Here is a 27,190-nt window from a genome sequence, read left to right as displayed (position 1 = left end):
TGGATAACCTAGTCCTAATAATATGTATAGTGATACATGCTTGATCTTAACTTATACAATATTTAATTCTCAAGGCCGGATATGATGGTAGTTAATATAAAATGTAAGGATATTATATTGAAGTTCCACACTATATAGTACTGATGGTGTAACTGCTGTGATAACACGTGAGCTAGCTATTGGGCATCTAGAAGGCTAATTAATATAAAATTTGTTAGCAGGCTTAGATTGTGATGAAGTTAAGAAAAGTATTAAAGGGTGATGATGAGATCATCTAGCAGAAGGGATTAGTGATCCATTAGAGATGTCTGGGCTTTGGGCATCTAGAAAGCTGGTTAAGAGTGTTTTTCTTGAAGATTGCGTCCTTGAACTCTCAGCAGAGGATGATTTGTCAATTCCCCTTTCAATTTTGATTGCATCCTGTATAGCCATTATGATTTCCTGCATTCTTGGCCTCGAGTACCCATGCCTTTCAACACATTGAATTGCCACTTCTGCTATCTTCCACACCGATTCAACTTTCACTTTTCCGGCCAGTCTAGGGTCTATCACACTAACAATGTCGCCTTTGCGAATCTGTGACCTTACCTGCGCATGCATGCGTTAAACAATAATAATATATGCTTTTAATTAGTTTGCCATGCTGACTGCAACATATATATATATATATATATATATATATATATATATATATATATATATATATATATATATATATATATATATGTGGCAATTCAAGTTCTAACATGACAAAGAGAACAAACATGTTTATGTTTTTGCTAATAATTATTACTTTTAGGCTATTTTTGGCGTTTAAATCATGTTTGACAATACAGCGGTTTGAAGCAACGTTTTGTTCTAAACTACTAAGCTAGCATTATATTTTACATCTACTATATATATATAACTGTGAAGGGATATATGGTTTTTAAGAGTGTAAAGACAAGATGATACCCAATGAACAATGCTCCAGTCAGCTCCGTATAGCTCACTTGAGATGGGCTTTCTTCCAGTAATCAATTCCAAAAGCACAACTCCGAAACTATAGACGTCACTTTTTTCTGTTAATTGCTGATATGCATAGTACCTGGTAGAAAACATTTATTAAGCCTTAAAGGTAACATAATGGTTAATTGTTTCTAATAATATATATCCAATCATGCATATATATATATATATATATATATATGTGTGTGTGTGTGTATAGTGGATGGATCATGGGTATTTTGGACATTGCATACTCAGGATCTAGGTAGCCAACAGTTCCTCGTGCCACACTTGATATATGTGTTATGTCTTCTTCAGCTTGCCTAGAGAGTCCAAAATCAGATACTTTTGCTCGCATATTGATATCTAGGAGAATATTGCTGGTTTTAACATCTCGATGAATGATACTAGGGTTGCATCCCGTGTGCAGGTACTCGAGGCCTACAAGAGGGTGGGCTCAAATAATAGTTAGCATGTACGTTGCGACTTTGAAATTAGTCTGCTTCTTGACAAAGAGAGTTACTAAAAGTTAATACCCGATTTGGTTCCTCGACTAAGATTTCACCAATTTTGTCCTCGATTATCAAAATTGCTCAATTTCATCATAACTATGCAATTTTTACTTAAAATAATCTTTTGTCTAAACTAAAATAATCCTGATTAGGACCATTTTGGTCAACAATTACATAGTTGGGGATGAAATTGAGCAAATTTAGAAGTTGATGAAATCCTAATAGTCGAGAGACGAAACATGTGTGTATTATAACTAGAACTAGTAATTAAGCAAACCTTTTGCTGCATCTTCTGCAATGCGCAGGCGTTCTAGCCAATCCAGGTACTTTTGATTGCTGGGGTCTGTTAGGCATAGTATGTGGCAATAAATAACATTTGACAATAATTGTGTAGCAAATTAAAACAAGGAAAGCATCCAAAGATAGATAGGATAGAGGTTTATGTGTTACCATGTATATGGTCCCTCAATGTTCCATTATGCATATATTCATAAACTAGCATGCATTGATGCTCATCCTCATAGTATCCGATTAAAGGCACCAAGTTTCTATGATGGATCCTTGATAAGAGTGCAACCTGTGAGTAGTAGTAGTAGTGAACATTCCAACATTTTTACTAAATTGAAAGAATCCTGTTTTTGAATGAATTGAGTTTCCTTAGTCATTTAGGTTTAATTCCTTAGTGTACCAAGGTATATTCCAACTTGGGGTTTCTTTCTTATGTACAATGTTCCGAGTTTGTAAACTACACAGTACAACTAGACTCTAAAAAGTTAAAAAGTGTTGGGCGAAGCTCAGTGAAGGACCAAGTCCAGCACCATGTAGCTAGGTGGATTGTTGGACGGAGGTTCCAGGCTTTCAGCACCCTGTGCCTCTTGAAAATCTGGTGGTAAAAGGAAATAAAATTGCATCTTCGCAACTAGCTATAACTTGAGGCAGTGGCAGCGGTAAACGCTTCTCCTAACAAGTAATAGGGATAGTGGTAAGGGTTTCATCCTAACAAGCAAGTAGTTGGGGGGAATTGTTGGGCAAAGACCTTGGCCAAGTCCCGCACCAGGTAGCTAAGGAATTGTTGGGCAGAGGCTTGAAATTCAAGTCCTGTCAAAATATAATACTCCCTATGTCCCATTTTATTTGTCATACTTACTATTATGGTCAAACAAATTCTTTATTTTTTATGTTTTTTGAGTACTTGCTTATTTCTATTAGTATAGTACTTTTAATATAGTTTCTAAATATATAAATTTTAGAGAAAATTGTAATTTATGCTCATTCATAGTATGTCCTGGGTATACCCCAAAAAAAAAAAAAAAAAAATAGTATGCCAATTATATATTAATATCACCCCTGAATTATTAATGGTGTAAATGTTATCCCTTAATTTTCAAAACGGTACATATATTCCACCCCCCCCCCCCCCCCACCCCCCAAGTGTAAATGTTGCCGCTCAATTTTTCAAAATGGTACATATATTGTACGAGAGGGGCAATATATGTACTGTTTTAAAAATTGAGGGGGAAAATTTACACAACTAAAAATTCTTGAGTGACATTGATAATTGACATATTATGGAGGGGCACAAATTACAATTTTTCCTAAATTTTACATACTAATTCTAAACTTAATATTATAAAAAATTAAATTGTAAATAACTTCAGTCAAGTTTCGTTAACCGAACTCGACACATAAAATAGGACGGGGGAAGTAGTAATTAAGGAAATATAGGTTGGTATGAGCATTTATTACCTCTGTGAAAAATTGTTGTGTTCCATGACTTGATGAATCTGCCATGACTTTGACTGCTATTTCCTTCCCATCCCTTAATTTTCCATGGTACACAGGCCCAAAGCTTCCCTTCCCAATTCTCTTTGAAAAATTCTCTGTTGATTGTTGTATGTCACCAAGTGAAATATAGCATGCTACACCTTCATCCATTAAAGATCCACCCCGACCAATTGAATAATTAGTTGAAGGTTTTGTGCTGGTGCGCAAAGAATTACCTGATAGGTGCACATAAAAATAATGGATGAAGTTGAGTGATAATATTTAATTTATTGAGGTACATGAAATTGGCAATTTATATCATGGACTAGGGTCCACATAGCATTATAGATCCTGGGTCGAAACAACGAGCAACAAAATTTATATTTGTAAGGTACACAATTTTATAACACAAGACACAAAAAATCATAACACAAGACACATACACATGTTATATATTTATTTATTTTTCAAATCTGATTTCGATACATAATTTGTATTCATAGGCACAAGATTTTACAACACAAGATACAAAAATTCATAACATAAGACACAATTACTAATTTGTTTTAAGTACAAAATTTATACTCTTAAAATACAAAATTTCCATAACAAAAAAAAAAAAAAAAAAAAAAAAAAAAAAAAAAAAAAAAAAAACTCACAATCGACCTGTTTGGTAAAATAGTTAGCCTATCAGTCAATTTTGGCTTATTTGACCACTATTAGCTGTTTGGTTTGGTTAAACAATCAATATGAGTGTTTGAATAATTAGCTTTTCATAATAACTTATTATTTCAAAATACTAAAATTCAATAAACTGTCAAAGTAGCTTTTTTGATAAGCTTTTTGAGAAAATCATTTTGTATGTAATCAGCTATTAGCTAATAGTATTTATCAAACATTTTTCTACCATCAGCTAATGCTATCAACTAGTCAAACTCACTAACACAATCGGCTAACAACTATTTACCAAACACCCCCAATATAAGACACGTACACATGCACTAAGGTCCATAGTGCACTGTGAACCAGGTCCATATATGCTATAAGAATTGCATGAAATTGCAGTTGGTGCATACCTTTGGCATCAGTTCTTTGACTAGATGCTTTTGTTCTAAAGTAACGCAATGATAGCACACTAGCTATGAATAGAATGAAAAGAACCGCAACCAATCCAACTGAAACTCCAATTATCAGTTTGTTGTGTGACTTGTTCTTTGATCCATGTCTGAGCTGAGAATTGCCTTCATACCTGGAAAAGTACAAAGTCAAAGCTTTTAACTAAGGTTCTCTGCTAACTAGCTTAGTTGGCGAAAGTGATCGTATACTCTCATCTCTTAAGACTTAAGAGAGGTGGGGAGTTCAAAATTCTCTCTCATATAAAAAAATCAATATGACCAGCACTTTGTCCCTTAATTGGGTCAGCCAGTGCAAACGTGGATTAGTCAGAGTATGATACCAAACTATAGTACAGGCTCCTCCTAGAGTTCAAAATACCCTCTTGTATGAAAAAACTGATACGACCAATACCTTGTCCCTTAATTGGACCGGTTTAGTGTGAACGGAGATTAGTCGTATAGTACCAAACTATAATACGGGCTTTCAAGTTTAAGGTATATTTTCCGATCCCTTACTATTATCTTAAAGCTTTTGCCATATATATGATATATCTGCCAATTATTACTATATGATTATGAACTAAAAGCATATACTCACTAAAAGCATATACTCACCTGAAGGTAACTTTTCCTGTTAGCAATGGTAAAGGTATTTCTCCAATTAAGCTATTGTGCCGCACATCTCTGCCACAGGAGACAAGAATTGCACAATTAACAATTTAAGTACTTAACAGTATAAGCAGAAAATTACTAGCTTCAAATGGCCGGATGCTAGGGAAAATGAAATTACAAGGACATTATCATCTATATATTGAGCATATAGTATATAAACATAAACGTACAATTCAACTATTAGCTTAGACTTTTAGTTGAGATAGAACACAAGTTTTAATTTGGTATTAGAGTCAACCTCTTTGATCCACATGTTGCTTGGAGCCCGACAAAAGTAACGGGCTCGCAGCTCGCACACGTGAGAATGCATGTTGAGCATATAATATATAAACATAAATGTACAATTCAACTATCAACTTAGACTTTTAGTTGACATGGAATACATAATTAAAAATAAAATCATCAATTTCACCGCATACGTACAGTTCCTGTAGTCTTGGCATACTTCCTAGGTAAGCAGGTAGTGCACCAGTGAGGTTGTTGTTCTCTAAATGTCTGCATGTTTTACCACCATAAACAAGTTGTGATCTAAGTCAGAAAGATATTTGTTATTCCTCCGTCTCGAATTGATTATCATATTTACTTTTTGCACGCTTTTCAAGAAACTAAAGTAAATGATACGGAGTATATGTTTTCCAATTATACTCCTCACTCTTAAAAATAAAAACAACAAAGAATGTAAAACTCATAAGGATAAAGTGAGAAAAGTAGAATGATGGTAATGTTTAATTTTAAAAAGAGAATAATATTTTGGAACAAATTAAAAAGATAAGTAGAACGGATAAATGGGACGAAAGCAGTATTTGATATTACGGTGTTAGATATAAGTAATGATGAGTTAAGAAGAACCTACAAAATTTCCAAATTGATAAGATTGCTCATGTCAGGGATTAATCCAGTGAGGGAGTTCCCATCCAACCACCTACATATACATAGTTGAAAGTCACTGGATTTATTATCTTTAATTTTAACAATAATCATAGTTCTCCATAAGAAAAGGAATAATATAATTGCACTTACAACTCTGTCAAACCTTCCATGTTATTGAGTTCATGTGGAATTTCACCCTTCACATTCTTTCCTGATAGTACACTGTTAAAATAAGGTCAACATGATGAAGTGATATTAAATTTGTTGGGTGGAGGCCGGTGAAGGATCAAGTTCATCAATTGGTGATTAGGGAATTATTGTACAGGGGTTGGTAAAGGACTAAGTCCAATACTTTGACTCTAAAAAATGTGATGACGGTCTATAATGAAATAAAGTCGCGTCTTCGCTATCAGCTATAGCTTTTGGCACAATGATAAGTGTTTGATCCTGACAAGTGGTATCAAAGCTAGGAAAACCTACTGTGCAGTTAAGACTGACAAGTGCTGGGAGGAGGGGGAATTGTTGGACGGAAGCCAATAAAGGACCAAATCCAGCATCCAGTCTCTAGAAAATGTGATAGTGTCTTAGCTAGTTTTTGGCATAGTGATAAATGCTTGATCTTAACACAATTGTACGTATAGTACTTACATTTTGGTGATTCTTGGAGGCATTGTTGTGCTGCAATTCACCCATTCCCATTGTGTGGGCACGCAAGGATCACCACCTTCTTCAGTCCAGCCACTTCCCACTGACATGGAACGCAGGGCTTTCAGAGCATCCACTTCCAAGTAAGCACACCACATTTTGTTAGTTTGTTTGGTAATGGTGAGAAAATGAAAGCTAATTAAGCACCACATACAAGATGGATCACAGCATTATATTACCATCTTGTTCATCTGTCTTAGCACCAATCTTCACATATCTGCTTATTTCCATTGCATTTAACAGCGGCCCTCGAGTAGAATCGCGGGTCTTCACAAAGGAGAATGACAGAACAAAGTTCAAAGTGACATTCATGTAGCTAGGCTCATATAGAGTGTAACTCCCATTTGCATTCTCAGCAATGTTCACCACAGCATTGCTGTAATCCGCAACATATGGCTCCTGCATTTTAAACTTCCTGGTTTCGTTCGCCCTCAAATCTTGAATCTCAGCAAAGTAAGCATAGGCGCGGGCATTGGCCGGGAAGTCTTCCAGATTTAGTCTGTAGTTTAACCTTCCTCTAGTCCCAACTACACCGGTTTGCATTACTTTAACAGGTGGATACTCTCTTGTGTTTGTGTCTATGTGTTTAGTGGTGTTGATTCTTTCTGTGCCTGGTGCCATCCCTACCAAAAAGTTTGGCCTTTTGTCTATATCAGAATCCCATATACGGTCGTAAGGATCATCAGGGTACCTGAGAGACACATTTATATATGATCTCATCAAATTCAGATCAGATGAGATGCCCAAATTAAAGCCCCAACCTATGTTGGGTTGAGACCGGTGAAGGACCATGTCCAACACTAGGGGATTGTTGGGTTGAGGTTTAAAGGATCAAATCTAGCACTTTGCCTTTTAAAAATGTGACAGATGATGAAGTTGTGCATTCGCTAGGTTAGAATCAAGGGGTTACCACTACGCCAAAAACTATAATTTCAAAGGGATTGTTGGGCAGAGACTTGATGGGCCAACTCACCTCTCAAAAATACTACTATGCCAAAAGGTATAGCTAGTAACAAAGTCACAACTTTATTTTCTTATTCTGCCACACATTTTTGAGACGCTGGGTGTTGAACTTGACCCTCCAGGCCTCAATCCAACAATCCCCTAGCCATCAGGTGTTGGACTTGCCTTTTATCAGGCCTCCACCCTACAATTCCCCTTAGTCACCAATTGACGGATTTGACCATTTACTGGCCTCTGCCCGACATAGTGGTAAGTGTCTGATCCTAACAAGTGATATCACGGCTAGCAGGTGCAGATAGCTTTTACCATAATGGTAAGTATTTGATCTAAGAACTGCATTTAAAAATTGTGTATGGGTACCTTATTGCATCCGTAGATTGAGCTCCAAAATTGACTCTTGCAGCCAATTTGAGGTAGAAATTATCTTCATAATCCGTGGCATACATGGACAAGTTCAAAGGGCGGAGCTCAAGAGTAGAAATGAAGGGGGACCCTGTGGTTGCACAGCACACACACACATCCACACACTTTGAGGGAGCCCTTATCACCATTTCCTTCACATATATCCTTGAAGACTCTTGAATAGTTATAGTCCCCCACTTTGTTGCATCCAGGTAAAGCTGAAATTTTGGGTAAATCCCCCCATCTGTAGTACTTGTCCCATACACAAAAGTTGCTCTCACAATATATCTCCTTCTCTCTTTGGTGCTCAAACTGTAACAGTATTTCTTGTTGTCTGCTGGGAATTCTCTCCTTGTCTGGTATTGCTGTGTGCTCCCATTGATTATGGTGTTTACTTTCTCTGCTTTTCCTTGCCTCCCACTGTCTGAAATCCATGCTAAGCCGGTTTTTGGGTCGGTGTAATTACTGCTGCCTCCACAGTCAATACTCATGAACTCTGCATTTCCAGTTTCAACCTTAATTTTCTTGGTAGAGTGAGTTAATATCCGATTTCATCTGGTCCATCGACTTTCAGATTTGTTCGACTTCATCCCCAATTATGCAATTTTTACTTAAAACGAACCAAAATAGTCTTGATTGAGGACCATTCTGGTTAACAATTGCATTGCATAATTGAGAATAAAATTGAACACGTTTAAGAGTCCAGGATCAAAGTGGTGAAATCCTGATAATCGAGTATCAACTCTTTCTTTGTTAGACAAACACAACTAACACACACTTGATTCAACAACTAAAATATGATACGAAGTACATGCTCTTTCTATTTTTATTTTCGTCTACAATATTGGGTGGACCGAGGCCGTTAAAGGGCCCAAGTCTATTGGTGGTTAGGGGGATTTTTGGGCAAAGTCTAGCACTTTATCTTTCGAAAATATGATGCCGGTCTATAAGGAAATAAAATTACGCCTTCAATTCGCTACTAACTATTACTTTTGGCGCTCGCAGTGATAAGCGCTTGGTCGTAACATACAATAATGTTTTGTTGTTATTTGAATTTCTCTGACTACTGTACTTTGTTAAGCTGTGAATTATTGAACCAAATGTTATGCTTATCACTTCCATATTACTTTGCAGTGAATTGAAGGCTATAGATACAAAAGACAGACAGACATACCTGAAACTTGGCACACTATTGATGGAGTGAAGATGGCAAGTAAAAGAAACAGCTGTGGAAGAAAATCCATGGGAGAAGAAGAAGAGAAGCTCTGCTTTGGAATTTCAATAGAAGTGTATGACTCCTTCCTAGTTGAGCTAACCATCTTACTTTGTCTCTTTTGCCTTTAGCATCCCTTTAACTTTTGCTGAGCTAATAGGAAAAAGGAAACTACTACTTGCCACTCGGGCTTTCAAATTTAATTCGTATTAATTTTTTTTTTTTTATGTAAATATAGTTTACTTAACTCGTAAAAATAATTTATCAAGATTCACAAGTTCTTGTCCTCTTAGTTTGTAATTTATGCTAGTTTACTTCTTTGTGGTTTTTTTTGTCAGTTAAGGTTACAAGACGGAATTTACTTACACCTGAAAGAGTTGTTGTCAAAAAAATTATTATTACTTATTATATTAGAGAAAGTAAAATAATACACCAAAAGAGTTGTTGCCAAAAAATTTATTATTGCTTATTATATCACAGAAAGTAAAATAATAAAGATTGAGAGTTGATGTAATAAAACTCAAAAAAGTTATTGTTCTCAATAGGAAAATGCTATGTGCATTCATATTTTTTGCTTTCAACTTTTATTTTCATACTGAAATCTTTGATTTAGACATTTGTTTTGAGACCCATATAAAAAAAATTAGTTTATTAGAGTCATCACATTAAGAAGTAAAATTGATGAAGTAAGATTTGAGAGTACATGTAGTATTACTCTTTGCAATGTGAATACACCAGAAAAAGGAATTGAACATCAATTTCCATGCTAACTTTTTCTTTGCATTGGAAAAGAATATTTAGTACGTGAACACCACTCCAATAATGAATGTGTGAAAAAAACTGAAAATATCTGTCTTTTGTACTGTTTTCTCCCGTCGTTGACCGGTCTATTTATTAGTGTGAACATCAGACATCTTGGCGAAAAGAATTTAATGATTTAATCTTTTTTAACTTGCTAATGAGTTTTAATCAAGAGGAAATCATCATTTTTGTCCTAACAATTATTTTCCAAACTATTAAGGGTGGTTTAATTCACGGAATATCAAATTACTTTAACAAATATTGAATTCTAACAATTATTTTCCAAACTATTAAGGGTGGTTTAATTCACGGAATATCAAATTACTTTAACAAATATTGAATTCTTGTGGATGTTAGATTGTTGTGAATGTTAGATTCTTGGGTTTGGTTAAAACTGAAATATATAATATAAACTTACCAATAATCAATGAATATAAAGAATTTTCATACAAGTTTATGTAAATTTGAGTATATAATTCGTTATGCAAATACGGAGTAGTACTTTTTTTTTTTAATGAAAGCAAGTAGTATTTTTTTTATTAGATAATGATATATACACAAATTTGTAAGTACAAATTTATACACATGATTTTGCTTAATTAATTATAATGAATGTGACTAATTACTTAATTAGTAAGCAATGAATCACCCAGAAAGTGCAAAAAGAACTGAACTGACCATTCTAGGTAGGGATGTCAATAGCGCCAGCTTGCTCGGTTTCGGGCTAATTCTATGGAATTGTCGGGCTAATCAATTATTTTATTATTTTAGTTCGGTTTGGTTCTAACCCTAAACTTCGAGTTATCGGGCTAATCGGGCGGGTTAAACCATCTGAACTAAAATTAGAAACTGAAAGTGAGTACCCATATTTAGAGTAAGGATGACAACGGGGCGGGGTGGGGGCGGGAAGTATACTCCCCGTCAGGGGCGGACCCAGTGTGGGGGAGCCCTTTATATATATATGTATGTATATGTTTACATATATAGCATGAAATATTATATAAAATATATATTTATATTGAAAACATCAATAGTTTGATTAGCTTAGTTGGTTGAATTCTAAAGTTTATGTTATTAAAGGCTTATGTCATGAGTTCAAATCTCATTAGCAACACTTTTAATTATCTTCTCTCTTTCATTTCTTCACAAGATAAATTAAATATTTTTAGTGTACTTTTTATGAATCATTTAATTAACAAATTAAATGCCCTTTTAGTCTAGTTTTTATAAATCATTTAATTAATGTAGTATACAAGTTTATAATATACTTTATTGTATTCGAATTAATTTAGAAAAATCGATCTAACTAAAAGAAATTAAAATTTAAAAGTATTTATGAATATATTGTTATTCAAATTATTTTATCTAATTGATTATGTTTCATATTTTCTCATAAATATATTGTAATTTATAATGTATTTTGTATTTTAATCTTATTATGGTTATTTGATATTTTGTCATTGACATTTCTGACGACATTTAATATTCGCCCCCACTCAGATGATTTTCTGGATCTGCCACTGCTCCCCGTCCCCATCCCCATCTCCATCCCCGTTTTCGGTCAATTTTTAGTCAAAATATTAAATTAGTGTAGTTTTTAATTTTAAAAAACTAAAAACTTATGTTTTAATTTAATATATATATACTAGTTTTTTGCGCGCATTGCGCGATTAGGATAATGTCCAATGTTTTTTTTAAATAAGTACTTTAAAGTATATATCAAGGAAAGATTATATTGGAATTGTTCATGCATAGATAATTGAATGTTGAATTTGCATATTTGAATAGGTAATTCTAAGTTTACAAATGCAAGATAATATAATAAAGATTGATTATAATTGTCAATAAAATAATTGTATGGGTATGGTTGAAACCAAATACAACACATAAGGGAGAGAAAACAAAAATTAGAGCATAAAATATTAAATATATACTAATATGGGCATAAAATATTAAATATATACTAATATTGAAGAGCTAAATGCTGATTACCAAACAAGAACATTGTGAGATAGTTCACACCTCAATTTGTTGTGTGATTTGAATACTCTTTTTGTCAATAAATCCCCCAAATAGTTAATATGATTGGCTTACTTATATTTTTATTATTTTTATTATTTTAAAACAATTATTATTATTATTATTATTATTATTATTATTATTATTATTATTATTATTATTATTATTATTATTATTATTATTATTATTATACCCTTAGATCATTTTACATGTTAATCTAAACAGTTAATTTTTTTCAAATATCTTTTTACAACCGTTATATAATTCGCTGGTCAAATCCGCTAACGACAACCGCTAACTGCTGATTGTCAAACAAGGACATTGTGAGGTAGTTCTCACTTCAATTTGTTGTGTGATTTGAATACTCTATTTGTCAACAAATCTCTCAAGTAGTTAATATGATTGGCTTTATTAATTATATTTTTTTTTAATTTTTTCACGGTATTAATAAAATACTTGGTAAATAAATATATAACATTATTTTGTATTATAACTTTGATATTTAATTTAAAAATAGTACACAAAAAAAAAAAAAAAAAAAAGACAATGTAGTGAATATAATTAATTGATGAATTTGAATGTAAAGAATTTTTACATTAGAGAAATATAAAGGCAATATAACTAATAAAATTATTTCTCTTAATTAATTTATTGATATGAATAATTTTTTTTAATAAAGGCATTGTAGGGACAATGTAGCGAATATAATCAATTGATGAATTTGAATGTAAAGAATTTTTATATTAGATAAAAATAAAGACAATATAACTAATGAAATTATTTCTCTTATATAATTTATTGATAATGAATAATTTTTTTTTTGAATAAAGACATTGTAGACACCCTAATTCTAAATTAAAGAAATGCATATGCATTACTTTTTGTTGTAGCTACTAAATTATAATTTTAATTTAATAAAAGTAAAATAGAATAATAATTTTGCCAACTTTGATTGGGATGAGGTTTGAACCTAAAACCTTTCTTATTGAAATCAATGAATAAGTTAACGGTGAACTAACAGAAATTAACGGAAAAGTTAACGGATAATCATATTCATTAAGGATAAATTAGGAAATCTTAAGTAAAAAATTAAAATCTGATCAATTTGAGCCATTCATTTTATTAAAAAATGTGGCCGCCATTTTTTCTACCCATTATAGGCCTAACTCTCTTGGGCTCTTATTAGTATATATATATATATATATATATATATATATATATATATATATATATATATATATATATATATATATATATATATATATATATATATATATATATAGATGTGTATTCAAATGAGGACAAGTATATTATAGATGACTGTGAGGACAAATGTAGTGTGTGCCATTAGTTGGTATGTCGTGTGCATGGCCGAATGTAGTCGTGTGCCACAGTTTGTATATCGCGTGCTAGATTTGTTAATTTATAGAGCCTCGGTTTGAAACCTGATGTTTACATTTATTATTGTGTGCCATTATGTATTAAGTTATGTGCATGGTATTACTTTGTTGTGTGCCCATTATTTGTCCTCACAGTCCTCTATATATTGTTGTCCTCATTTGAACTCAACCATATATATATATATATATATATATATATATATATATATATATATATATATATATATATATATATATATATATATATATATATATAATTATTATTATTATTATTATTGTTATTATTATTATTATTATTATTATTATTATTTCATGTATGTTTGGTTTCACATCACTTCTATAATAAAGATAAAGAATAGTTTTCAATACTTCGGATTATCGGATTAGCCCTATCGGGCCATCGAACTTATCAATTTTAGGCTCATCGAGCTAATATTTTTTATCAGGCTAGCCCGTTCGGGCCATTGCCCTGTCGATTTTGATTTTATTGGACCAGCCCATCAAGTTCGGACTAAATTGACATTCCTAATTCTAGGTACAAGTTTGGTCCCACATTTGTACTGCATGATGTAAATCCGTAATGTAATAATCTAAAAACATAATAAGTATGAATGAAAATTATACCCCTCATTTATGTCCGTTTTTTCCGTTAAGTTTTTTTGTACATTATGCTATAAAGGTTGTACATTAAAATATTTTGGACAAATATACTCCTACGGTTATAACTTCCGTTATCTTTTCCACTATTGTTACCATGCACATGCATCCACCATATATTTTCTTATCTTCTTCATTAATAATAATATATACACATTATATATTTTAGTTTTTTTTTTTTTTTTTTGAATGTTACTGGCCCTATTACATTATATATTTTAGTTATATTTTAATTATTACCTAAAATATAAATATCAAATATATAAAAATGATTTACATTATTATTATTCAGAATAATTTAAATATCTAAAATCTAAATAAATTTAAAATTTTAATATAATATGTTAATATTGGGCACCTATTTTTTGCGCATCGTACACAAAAAAAATAATAGTTTTTTTTTGATATATTTTGACACCACTACGACTTTATCATAATTTTTTATTTTATTTAATAGAAAAATGAGGTATATTCATTTAAAATTGTCTTCTTTACAGTACTGGATATTTATTACTTTATTACCTAAAATACCCTTTAAATACCTTGTGGTCTTAGAATTTATAGTGCAAAATGTATTAAATATATTTTGCTAAAGTGGTTTGGTCTATATAAACAGAGGTAGCAAGTCATCAATTGTTATACCATGGTACATGCATCACAATTCACATTGCAATATGAACCTATGATATAGATTCATTTTTACTATAGTGTAAATTTACTTTTGTGTATTATAGGTTATTTTGACTTGTAATATATTAAAAATAACATGTATGAAAATATAATGAATTTACTAAAAGTGAAATCATATTAAAGTGTACTTTGTAAGATGAACTATGGACTGGATATAATTTGGTGCAACAAATAATGTTGGTCAAATATTAAAAATATTTTTGACATGGTGGGGGAGACAATCCTTATACCATGGACTAAGGTGCACAGTACACTGTGGACCTTTGTGTATGTGTATATGTCTTATGTTGTGAATTTTTATGTCTTGTATTATGAAATTTGGTATTTTAAGAGTATGAATTCTGTACCTGAGACAAATGAGTAATTGTGTCTTATGTTATGAATTTATGTATCTCGTGTTGTGAAATTCTGTGCCTATGAACACAAATTATGTACCTAAATCAGATTTGAAATATAAGTAAATATATAGCATGTGTATGTGTCGTGTTGTGATTTTTTTGTATATTGTATTATATATAAAATTCTGTACCTTATGAGTATGAATTCTATATTTCGTCATTTTAATCCAGTGTCTATAATGCTATGTGGACCTTTGTCCATGATATAATATGCATTTGGGGCCCAAACCTAATTTAAGGTTCTTTCATGCATTTAATTAATGAAGTTTCCTAATCCCTACATATCTTGTACCTGATGCAGGCTGTTAGGGTGTGTGGTTGTAGAGAGAGATCATAGATATTATGAGGATTAGATTATTGGTGAAGTGAGATATGGATATGTAAGTATGAAAATGATAATTGTATTTTTATGGAATAAAATTAAAATTATTGATATATGCCTCGGGGTTTAGTATAATGGTTCGTCGCCTAACTTAATGTCACGATTTGAAGGCGGTAGTGTGGATGTTGAATCTTACTGAAAACATGAATGAGAAAAAAGATTGATGGGCTAATTACACGACTCACGATTTACCTCTCCAGTGACTCTAGAGGTAGGATTAGTCTGACGAAACTATGATCACCAAATATAAAAAAAAAAAATTGATGTAATTTTATTGGAAGAATAAAATATAAGGAAAAATGACATTTTCATCCCTAAGTTATATGATAATTGTAGAATTTGTCCCTAATTGTTGATGATGCTCACTTTTCGTCCCAAAGTTATCATTGGCGTTGCACTTTTCGTCTCTTTACTAACAAATCATTAGAGACGAAATTTACAACTTTAGTATAGGTTAGCGACGAAAAGTTAATATAAGGACAAAAAGTGCAATGCCAATGTTAGCTTATGGACAAAAAGTGAGCACGCTCAACACTTAAGGACGAATTATACAATTATCTTATAACTTAGAGGCGTAAAGTGTAATTTTTCCAAATTAAAATGAATATAATTGTAGCTTATAAATATTAAGTAATTAAAATTTGTCATGTCAATAGATTATTATTATTATTTTATTGAAGTGGGGAGTGGTGTAGGATTATTTGTGTTAAGTAAAAGTTTTTTTGATGCAAAACTGCAAAAGCGGCATATCTAAAGCAAGGAAAAGAATCTTACACGCTTTGCTTTTCATAACAATATCTTTGTTTTTCCTTTGTAACTTTGGACCAGCTTGTCTTTAACTTTATAGATTTGAAAAAGTATTGTCCATTGGAGTGGGTCCACTTAGATGCCTCTATAAGACTGTGATTCTGTGAAGCATTTGGATTAAATAAAAATAAAGAGTTAATTTCAGCAATATTCCCCCGTTTATTTTGATTTTTCAAAATTGGTCTGTCTTATAATTTGGACAAAATAGACTCTTGGCTATTAAATTTGTTTCACCATTAGTCATTCCGTCAACTATCAGTTAAATAAGCGTTAAGTAAAGGGGTACAAGCGTAATTTCTTTAGTTATGTTCTTAAGTGAAGGGGTACAAGCGTAATTTCCTATCGCTTATGAATTGTAGCTGGAGTTACAGAGTAATATGTCTTCGTAAGAAACCCTTCAAGTCCTCCGGCAGCAGCGGCTGGATCGACGGTAAAGAATTAGCTTGGGGTTTCGTTTTTCTGGTAGCTACCAATGGAGGGGTACGTTCAAGTAAGAGAATTGGCCCGAGCTTCACTTTGGGAAGATCCAGATAATGATAGTGGGAGTGATTATGAGTACGGGGAGGAAGATGAAGGGAAAGAAGGTGAGGAGATCAGAGTTGCAGTGATTTGGAAGCAGGGAGAGATAGCAGCATGCTTGAGAACAGTATAAATGGCATGTCAGATAGCAACTATGAAGAGGAGCTTGTGAAAGGTCCATATTTCTGGCTTATCTGCTCCATATTACTTTCTTGTTTTTTAGTTTAGCTGTTAACTACCATTGTTTCTTCCTTTCAGAAGTTGAAGTGCTTTTGGGGACAGAAGAAAGAGCCACCCTGCAACAAAATCGTGTGTTTTAATTATATCGTGGATTCAATTGCTGATCAAGGACAAACCGGGTTACCTCTTCAAGCTCCCACGTGGATTCATTTTTTCTTTCTATTGGGGCCAGAAGAAAAACCATGGATGTAAATGCAAAAATCATGGATCCAAGCTCTGTCCCAAGTGTACACTACGCGAGCAAGAATAGAAAAAATGGAGTTTTGGGGTTGGTTATTATACTCACAAAACAATCAAAGAAAATCACCTTTTTAGCCCTTCACTAATGCCTATCTAACTAACTGATGGTTAACGGAAGGACCAATAGTGAAACAAATCTGATAGTCAAGGGTCTATTTTGTCCAAATTAAAAGACGAGGACCAATTTTAAAAAATCACAATAATCGAAGGGCAATTGTTAGAATTAACTCAAAAATAAATAAAATAAAACCTTTCTTCTCTATTAATGTGTCAATAAGCATCTTTTGGGCTGTAATGGTCTATTGTAGTTCACTACATTTGAAGAATAGGCCCACATGATACTCTAGCCCAATATACTTTTATAGGCAAATTATGCTCTGGACCCGTGTCCATATTGAATTGTGGACACGGGCCCAAAACGATGTCGTTTTTAAAAAAAAACGCGTCATTTAGTTAAAAAAAAAAAAATCGCGCGTGTTTTGCCGTTAACGGCGTTATTTTTTTTTTTTTTTGATTATGAATGTACAGTTATGCCGTTATGAATGTACAGTTATGCAATTATGAAATTATGAACACAGAGCTCTAACATTATGAACTTACAATTATGAACATATATAGTGATAAAATTATGACCATGGAGCTTTAAAATTGTGAATATAGAGCTTCGAAGATTATGAATGTACAGTTATAGAGTTATGAATCTACAGTTATGGAGTTATGAATCTACAGTTATGAGATTATGAATCTACAGTTATGGAATTATGAATGTACAGTTATTGATCGAATTATGAACAAAGAGCTCTAACATTATGAACTTACAATTATGAACATATAGTGATAAAATAATGAACATAGAGCTCTAAAATTGTGAACATAGAGCTTCGAAAATTATGAATGTACAATTATGGAGTTATGAATGTACAGTTATGAAGTTATGAATGTACAGTTATAGAGTTATGAATGTACAGTTATAGAGTTATGAACGTACAGTTATGGAGTTATGAATGTATAGTTATTAACATATAGTAATAAAATTATGAACATATACTTCTATAACAAAGTGATCTGAAATTAAAAAAAAAAAAAAAAAAAAAAAAAAAAAAAAAAAAAAAAAAGGAGATAACAGTGCCTAACGGCACTGTTACCCGTGTCCAGCAAGCATGCTGGACACGGGTCCAAGGCATAACGATTGACTTTTATACCATTGTTATACCGTGGAACCGTGTCCACCTTGCAAGGCGGACACGATTTTATCTTTATAATTACTAGTATTTGCACCCGTGCGATGTACAGAATGGATTTGTTGTAAGATATTAAGAATATATGAATCGATATATAATTATTTAAATTAGAACATCAAATATTATATAAAAATTATATAATGCAATTAAAGATATGATTTGAATCGTTTATATATTTTGATGTTATCATTGCTTGAATTTCTGCAAATAATTGCTCAAATAAATAGCTAATGTCTACATGTACGGATGCGGTCCTATAATTTTGAAGATTTTACTTATCATTGTTTAGTATTTTCATACATTAGGCAAATGTGCTCGTTCTCTAACAAATCAGTTATAGCAATGAATTGCTATCCTTATTCATTTGTATTGAAGATATATTTTTTTGTCTAGATATATAGCAATTTTTTCATTAAAAAAAAATAATATCACCGATTATATTTACACATTATTGAAACCTCTTTGTAGACGACATTGGTAGTGACAACACAATCTTGTTCATCTTTGTCTAGAGCTAACATCTTCTCCATCAGGACGAGTTACTTGGATGGAAATATATAATGGTAGAATATCACTCAATTAGTTATCCTTTTATATTTTCAGTCAATTCGTAATATCAGATTCATTTTCAGCCAATTATTCTTTTTTATTTTCAATCAATTAGAATATCAAATGCAGTGATATTTTTACCTAACTTTCGTTCCATTTTAATTGAAGATGTAGATATTATTATTGAAATATTTCCGTTCCATTTTTAATTTACCTTTACTATGGTTTAAAATATGCATTTACTATTGATAATGTATAATATTATTATTGGAATATTTTCCTCCAATTTTTAATTTCCATTCCATTTTTAATTAAAATGCAATGATCTTACCATTTTTTTAGTCCATTATAGATCATTTTTTATTTGCAGTCAATTATTAATGTTCATTTTCTTTTATATTTTTAGTCAATTAGTAATATTAGATTCATTTTCAGTCAATTATTATTTTTTATTTCCAATCAATTATTCAATTAGAATATAGATGCAACGATATTTTTACCTAATTTTCATTCCATTTTAATTTGATGATGTAGAATATTATTAATGAAATATTTTCGTTCCATTTTTAATTTATCTTTACTATTTTTTAAAATATGTCTTTACTATTTGATGATGTAAAATATTATTATTGAAATATTTCCTTTCCATTTTTAATTTTCCTTTACTTCTAACCAAAAAAAAAAAAAAACAAACAAACAAACAAACAAACTAAGTAATTTGCTCCAAACTGCTAAAAATGATTATTATTATTATTATTATTATTATTATTTGATTATTGATAAATTTGCCATTTTAACAATTTATCTTTAATCAAAACACCAAAAATAAGAAGACAAAGCTAATGTTTCTTAAATAAGAATCTTTTGACTTCTCAATACTCGCCACATCGATGGGCAAACAATTATGTTTGTACCTCTTATATGGAGGAGCTCAAGAGCTCATCTTTTCAAACATTTTCAATTTGGGATGAAAATGAACCCACATCATTTACAAAGGGAGCATGTGGCTCCCCCTTTTTTTTTTTGTTAATTTTAATTTTATTTTGTATATAGTTTGTTTGGATTATTATTATTATTATTATTATTATTATTATTATTATTATTATTATTATTATTATTATTATTATTATTATTATTATTATTATTATTATGATTGTTGTTGTTGTTGTTGTTGTTGTTGCAATTTGATTATTTGGCAAATTCACCAAAATTTTAAGAAATTCGTCTGTTTAGTATTTTAAATTTAATCAAAAAACCAAAATATTATTTAATAACTTAGCAATTTGCTCCAAACTGCTAAAAACTAAAACAACACATACATTTTGGGTTAATCTTTCCAAACCCCCACTAATAATAAATAAATAAATAAATAAATAATAAATTAATTAATAAATTAATAAAAACTAAAATAAGAAGACAACGCTAAAGCTTCTTAAATAAGAACCTTTTGACTTCTCAATACTTGCCCACATTAATGTGCAAGTAATTATGTTTGTAAGAGGAGTTTTGCTCCTCTTATATAGATGAGCTTTCTCTTTTCAAACATTTTCAATGTGTGATCAAAATGATCCTACATCATTTGCAAAAGGATTCTGTGACTCCTCTTTGTTTTTTTTTTAATTTTAATTTTATTTTGTATATAGTTTTGTTTGGATTATTATTATTATTATTATTATTATTATTATTATTATTATTATTATTATTATTATTGTTACTGTTATTGTTGTTGTTGTTGTTGTTATTGTAATTTGATTATTTGGAGAATTCTCCAAAATTTTAAAAAATTCGCTTGTTTAACATTTTATATTTAATCAAAACATCAAAAATATTATTTAATAACTTAGCAATTTGCTCCAAACTGCTAAAAACTAAAACAACACATATACATTTTGGGTTAATCTTAGCCAAACCCCCTAATACATTTAGTAGTAGCCAAACTACTACTACTACTACTAATACATTTAGTAGTAGCCAAACTACTACTACTACTACTACTAACTACTACTACTACTAACTAACTATACTACTACTACAATACTACTAAAACTACTAACTACTACTACTAACTACTATACTAATACTACTACTACTAACTACTAACTAACTACTACTACTACTAATACTATACTACTACTACTACTACTACTACTACTACTACTACTTATCTATATACTACTATACTACTACTACTACTACTACTTACTACTACTACTACTACTACTACTACTACTACTACTACTACTACTACTACTATACTACTACTACTACTACTACTACTACTACTACTTACTACTACTACTACTACTACTACTACTACTACTACTACTACTACTACTACTACTACTACTACTACTACTACTACTACTACTACTACTACTACTACTACTACTACTACTACTATACTACTACTACTACTAACTACTACTACTACTACTACTACTATACTACTACTACTACTACTTACTATCTACTACTACTTACTACTACTACTACTACTATACTACTACTACTACTACTACTACTACTAACTACTACTACTACTACTACTACTACTACTACTACTACTATACTACTACTACTACTACTACTACTACTACTACTACTACTACTACTACTACTAACTACTACTACTACTACTACTACTTACTACTACTACTACTACTACTACTACTACTACTATACTACTACTACTACTACTACTACTACTACTACTACTACTACTACTACTACTACTACTATACTACTACTACTACTACTACTACTACTACTACTAACTACTACTACTACTACTTACTACTACTACTACTACTACTACTACTACTACTACTACTACTACTACTACTACTACTACTACTACTACTACTACTACTATACTACTACTACTACTACTACTACTACTACTACTACTACTACTACTACTACTACTACTACTACTACTACTACTAACTACTACTACTACTACTACTACTACTACTACTACTACTACTATACTACTACTACTACTATACTACTACTACTATACTACTACTATACTACTACTATACTACTACTACTACTACTACTACTACTACTATACTACTACTACTACTACTACTACTACTACTACTACTATACTACTACTACTACTACTACTATACTACTACTACTACTACTATACTATACTACTACTACTATACTACTAACTAACTACTATAACTACTAATACTACAACTACTACTACTACTACTACTATACTACTACTAATATATATACAATATATATACTAATACTACTACTAAAACTACTAATATACTACTACTACATATATATACTACTACTACTATACTACTATACTACTACTACTATACTACTACTACTATATACTACTACTATACTATATAAACTAATAAACTATACTACTATACTACTACTACTACTATACTATACTACTATACTACTACTATACTACTACTACTACTAACTTACTACTACTACTACTATATACTACTACTACTACTACTACTACTACTACTATACTACTACTATATACTACTATACTACTACTTACTACTACTACTACTACTTACTACTACTACTAACTACTACTACTACTACTACTACTACTACTACTACTATCTTACTATATTATCTACTTTTATACTTATACTATACTACTTACTACTACTACTACTTCATTTTTCAGAGTGTAGAAAACATTCACATGGCCAATATTTCCTTCCATTATTTTTCATATTTCCATATTATTATTAATTTTCTTCCCAATATTATTATTAATTGTTTGGGAGTACGACATCCTTCCATTCTTTTTCATTTTTTCATATTATTATTAATTGTTTAGGCGGGAAGTTGTAAAGGAGGATTTGTTTTTATTAATTAATATAAAATATAAATATAGATTACCAATTAAAATTAAGTTTTTTTAAATATTATATTGAACAATAATATTACCAATTATTATTATTATTATTATTATTATTATTATTATTATTATTATTATTATTATTATTATTATTATTATTATTATTATTATTATTATTATTATTATGGCAATCCCATAATTACGTCAAAAAATAAATACACTTTTGACCTATACAATGAGGAATTGAGCATGGACTTCATAACTATCAAAATCGGCACCATGAGAATAAAACAACTTAACAAATCAGAACTTCAGAAGTCCGATTACTTCAATAATCAACGGAAAGAACTAAGAAGAATATAATAATAGTCAATTGGTGTATTAAAGGCGATTCCTACTATATCTTGTCGTGTATATTACAACAGAAACACTTAACCACTCCCCATTATCCAATCACCCGTGAGTCACACATTTTATTGTGTGGCACTTTAAATTCTTGACCAATGACAGTATAGCAAAAAATGAAGAGAGAGATTGGAGGAGTCAGCACTCATCATCCCTTTAAACGGGCAGGAGTAGGCACCACTCAAAGCGAGATTCACATGAGGCTGCCTTTCATCAATGATAATGAAACTCATAGAAGCAAAAAATCAATATATGAAATGGACTTGGAGTAATCGTAGAAATATTCAGAATAAATCATAATCTATGCATATGATATAAATAGCTTTTCGCTGAAAAAAGTATTAAATTTGGACAATACAACAATAAAAATGTATTGTATCTAATCCAATCAAACTACTTGGATGCTAAACCTACCGTTAATTTCGAAACGCGGCTAAACTGAATGATCAAGGCTGAAGACCTAGTGGAAAAAAAGGGATGCAATATAAAATGAAGACTTATAATTTTGGTAGTCATCAACTCATTGTATTTATAGGTGAAAAATATGAGAATTATAAATTTGTAAAATTTTTCAAAAAGAAAGTGTATTTATTTATTTAAGGTATTGCCCTAATCAATTTATTATATTGATATTCCTAATCAATTCATTATATTAATATTCCTAATTAATCTTATTCCTAATTAATTCATAATATTGATAATACTAAATTTTCATTTTTCATTTGCTTACCAAATAAGCTTTATTAAGTATTTGACCAATAAAATATAAAATATTTAATTAATTTGACTACAAAAGTTTGAGCGGGAAAATGAAATAAGAGGATTTTACTTTTATATATATATATAGATATAGATATAGATTGAACTCTGTGTTCATAATTTTTTAACTTCATATTCACAATTATTTAACTCTATATTCACAATTACAGAACTCTATGTTCATAATTATAAAATTCTATATTCATAATTTTGGAACTTAATGTTCACAATTATTGAACTCTATATTCACAATTACAAAGCTCTATGTTCATAATTATAGAACTTTATGTTCATAATTTTTAAACTCTATATTCACAATTATGATAATTTTAGAACCGTGTTCAGTTATACACCTTACAAGGTGGACACGATTCCACAACATAATTCACCACTTTTATAGGCAAATTATATCTTGAATCTTGGTTCAATTAAACGACATCATTTTATATTAAGTATCAATTAATGCATCATATTTAATAGCATTCGTTAGCCCTGCGCACTTATCTTCAATTGAATTGATATCCATAATGAAAGCGAGCACAGATGTTGTCACGACAGATGATCACCGAAAAGAGAAGCGACGACGCTAATATAACGGCCAAAGTCGCCTCGATCGCCCTAAAGATTTATTCTCATACATACATACATACATACATACATACATACATACATACATACATACATACATACATACATACATACATACATACATACATATATATATATATATATATATATATATATATATATATATATATATATATATATAGGAAATTGCTTAAATGCGGCCGCACCTTCCCGTTCGGCCGTTTTCAGAATACACCAACAATGTTAACGAAAAATACCAACAGTGTAAGGGAAACACACAGCAATGAAGTGCAAAGATACACCAAAAAATACAACACATCCAAAAAAATACACCATATAACTCACCACCTCTAATGGTGTATTTTCGAACACAGTGTTATGCTTTTATTCATACTTAATGGTGTATTTTTGGTGATGCGTACCTAATTTGTGTGTTTTTTTATAGTGCATTTCCTAACGATGATGTATATTCGTTTAACTATTGGTGCGGCCGCACTGACCGTACAGAAAGACGCGGACGCACGCGGACGCACCTGAACTTAACTAAACTATATATATATATATATATATATATATATATATATATATATATATATATATATATATATATATATATATATATATATATATATATATATATATATATGGGGAAAGGTTCATGTGCGGGTATAGCTTCCCGTGCGGTTGTGCGGTTAGATTTGAATCGTTGATCAAATCTAGATCAACGGCCCAAATCAATGAAAATTAAAAAAAAAAAAAAAAAAAAAAAAAAAAAAAAAAAAAAAAAAAAACTCACGCACATTAAGTACAAAACCCATGCACATTAAGTACAATCTCACACACATTAAGCACAAAACTCACGCATTTAAGTATTAACTCACAGACCTTAAGTTTCAACAACTACTGACATTAATCACAAACTCACGCACATTAAGTACAAAACTCACGCACATTAAGCACAATCTCATTCACATTAAGCACAAAACCCACGCACTTTAAGTATTAACTCACAGACTTTAAGTTTCAACAATTACTGACATTAATCACTAACCTCACACACATTAAGCACAAACCCTACGCAAATTAAGCACAAACTCCACTCACATTAAGAATAAATCTCACGCACCTTAAACACAAAAGCCCACACTTTAAGTTTTACCAACTACTCACATTAAGCACAACCTCACGCACATTAAGCACAAAACTCACGCACCTTATGCACAAGACTCACGCATCTTATATACAAAACTCATGCACATTAATCACAGAACCGCTCACATTAATTTTTACCTAAATTCAAAAATTATAAAATTGCCACCGCGTTTTTTTTTTAAATTTTGGTAATCCTGAACGTTGATTTAAGCGAGATGAATGGCCCATATTAAACCGCACAACCGCACATGAGCACTCTAACCGCACCAGAACCTAATATTCTCTCTCTCTCTCCCTCTCTCTCTCTCTCTCTCTATATATATATATATATATATATATATATATATATATATATATATATATATATATATATATATATATATATATATATATATATATATATAAGTTGGTTCTGGTGCGGGTGGGCGCCTCAGATGCGGGTGTGGGGTTTAATCTAAGCCATTAATCTTGTTTAAATCAAGGTTCAGGATTACCAAAATTAAAAAAAAAAAAATACGGTGGCAATTTGGTAATTTTTGCATCTAAGTCAAATTTAATGTGTGTAAGTTTTGTGCTTAAGGTGTGTGAGATTTGTGCTTAAGGTGCGTGGGTTTTGTGCTTAATGTGCGTGAGTTTGTGCTTAAGGTGCGTGTGTTTTGTGCTTATTGTGAGTAGTTGGTAAAACTTAAAGTGCGTGAGTTTTGTGCTTAAGGTGCGTGAGATTTGTGTTTAATGTGCATGGGTTTTGTGCTTAATGTGCGTGAGTTTGTGCTTAATGTGAGCCATTTTAAAATCTTAACTGCGTGAATTTTGTGTTTAATGTGCTTTGTTCTGTGCTTAAGGTGTGTGGTTTATGTACTTAATGTGAGTGCTTTGTGTTCTTAAGGTGCTTTGTTTATGTGCTTAAGGTGCGTGGTGATTTGTGTACTTAAGGTGCGTCCAACCGCACAACCGCACGAGAAGCATCACCTGCACCTTGAACCCTTCCCTATTATTTTTAACTTATTCATTAATTTCTATAAGAAAGGTCTTAGGTTCGAACCCCATCTCAATTAGAGTTGGCATAATTGTTAGACATATACTATGAATATGTTAAAATGTATTAAATATATATATATATATATATATATATATATATATATATATATCAATAGGTGCTTGTAAGAGAAAGAGTTAATAGTACAACTAAGATCCCATCATATATACAACAAGACAAATCTAATGCTTCCCACACTATAATCTCATTGCACGATGAATCCATTCATGCTACCACCAGTAACC

The 27,190-nt window shown here is 31.0% G+C and overlaps 1 protein-coding gene and 1 long non-coding RNA gene across 4 annotated transcripts; one reads left to right on the top strand and one right to left on the bottom strand.

The window, feature by feature from the left end:
- Positions 1 to 61: 61 nt before the first annotated feature.
- On the bottom strand, positions 62 to 16,950 carry LOC109147179 (probable LRR receptor-like serine/threonine-protein kinase At1g67720). 3 transcript variants are annotated; one of them, XM_019294813.1, is made up of 16 exons: positions 16,920 to 16,950; positions 9,165 to 9,250; positions 7,949 to 8,486; positions 6,805 to 7,316; positions 6,569 to 6,701; positions 6,071 to 6,142; positions 5,904 to 5,972; positions 5,474 to 5,545; positions 4,994 to 5,062; positions 4,340 to 4,512; positions 3,246 to 3,499; positions 1,950 to 2,076; positions 1,777 to 1,842; positions 1,242 to 1,428; positions 955 to 1,087; positions 62 to 588 (listed from the first exon to the last, which is right to left on the bottom strand). In XM_019294813.1, the coding sequence occupies exons 2-16, from the start codon at positions 9,232 to 9,234 to the stop codon at positions 271 to 273; spliced, it is 2,793 nt and encodes a 930-aa protein (XP_019150358.1). In that variant the 5' UTR covers positions 9,235 to 9,250; positions 16,920 to 16,950; the 3' UTR covers positions 62 to 270. The 3 variants fall into 3 exon arrangements, with proteins under 3 accessions (XP_019150358.1, XP_019150356.1, XP_019150357.1); XM_019294811.1 differs by lacking the exon at positions 16,920 to 16,950 and having other exon boundaries at positions 9,165 to 9,376; XM_019294812.1 differs by lacking the exons at positions 5,474 to 5,545; positions 16,920 to 16,950 and having other exon boundaries at positions 9,165 to 9,377.
- On the top strand, positions 8,451 to 9,253 carry LOC109147180. Its single transcript, XR_002048589.1, has 2 exons — positions 8,451 to 8,523; positions 9,125 to 9,253. It is a non-coding gene; the product is annotated as an uncharacterized LOC109147180 (long non-coding RNA).
- Positions 16,951 to 27,190: the final 10,240 nt, after the last annotated feature.

Source organism: Ipomoea nil, unplaced genomic scaffold (assembly GCF_001879475.1).
Source record: "Ipomoea nil cultivar Tokyo-kokei standard unplaced genomic scaffold, Asagao_1.1 scaffold1977, whole genome shotgun sequence".
NCBI classification, from domain to species: Eukaryota; Viridiplantae; Streptophyta; class Magnoliopsida; order Solanales; family Convolvulaceae; genus Ipomoea; species Ipomoea nil.
The sequence above is the reverse complement of the archived record's forward strand: the minus strand, read 5'-3'. Positions and strand labels throughout refer to the sequence as shown.

What these genes read in the sequence shown, in the direction of transcription:
- LOC109147179 (XM_019294811.1), bottom strand. Translation starts at nt 9,309, where the DNA reads ATGGTTAGCTCAACTAGGAAGGAGTCATACACTTCTATTGAAATTCCA. An exon ending in ATGGAAGGTTTGACAGAGTT is followed by an intron (nt 5,973 to 6,070) that starts GTAAGTGCAATT and finishes ATGTATATGTAG; the next exon opens with GTGGTTGGATGGGAACTCCC. An exon ending in GTTGGCTACCTAGATCCTGA is followed by an intron (nt 1,088 to 1,241) that starts GTATGCAATGTC and finishes GTTTTCTACCAG; the next exon opens with GTACTATGCATATCAGCAAT.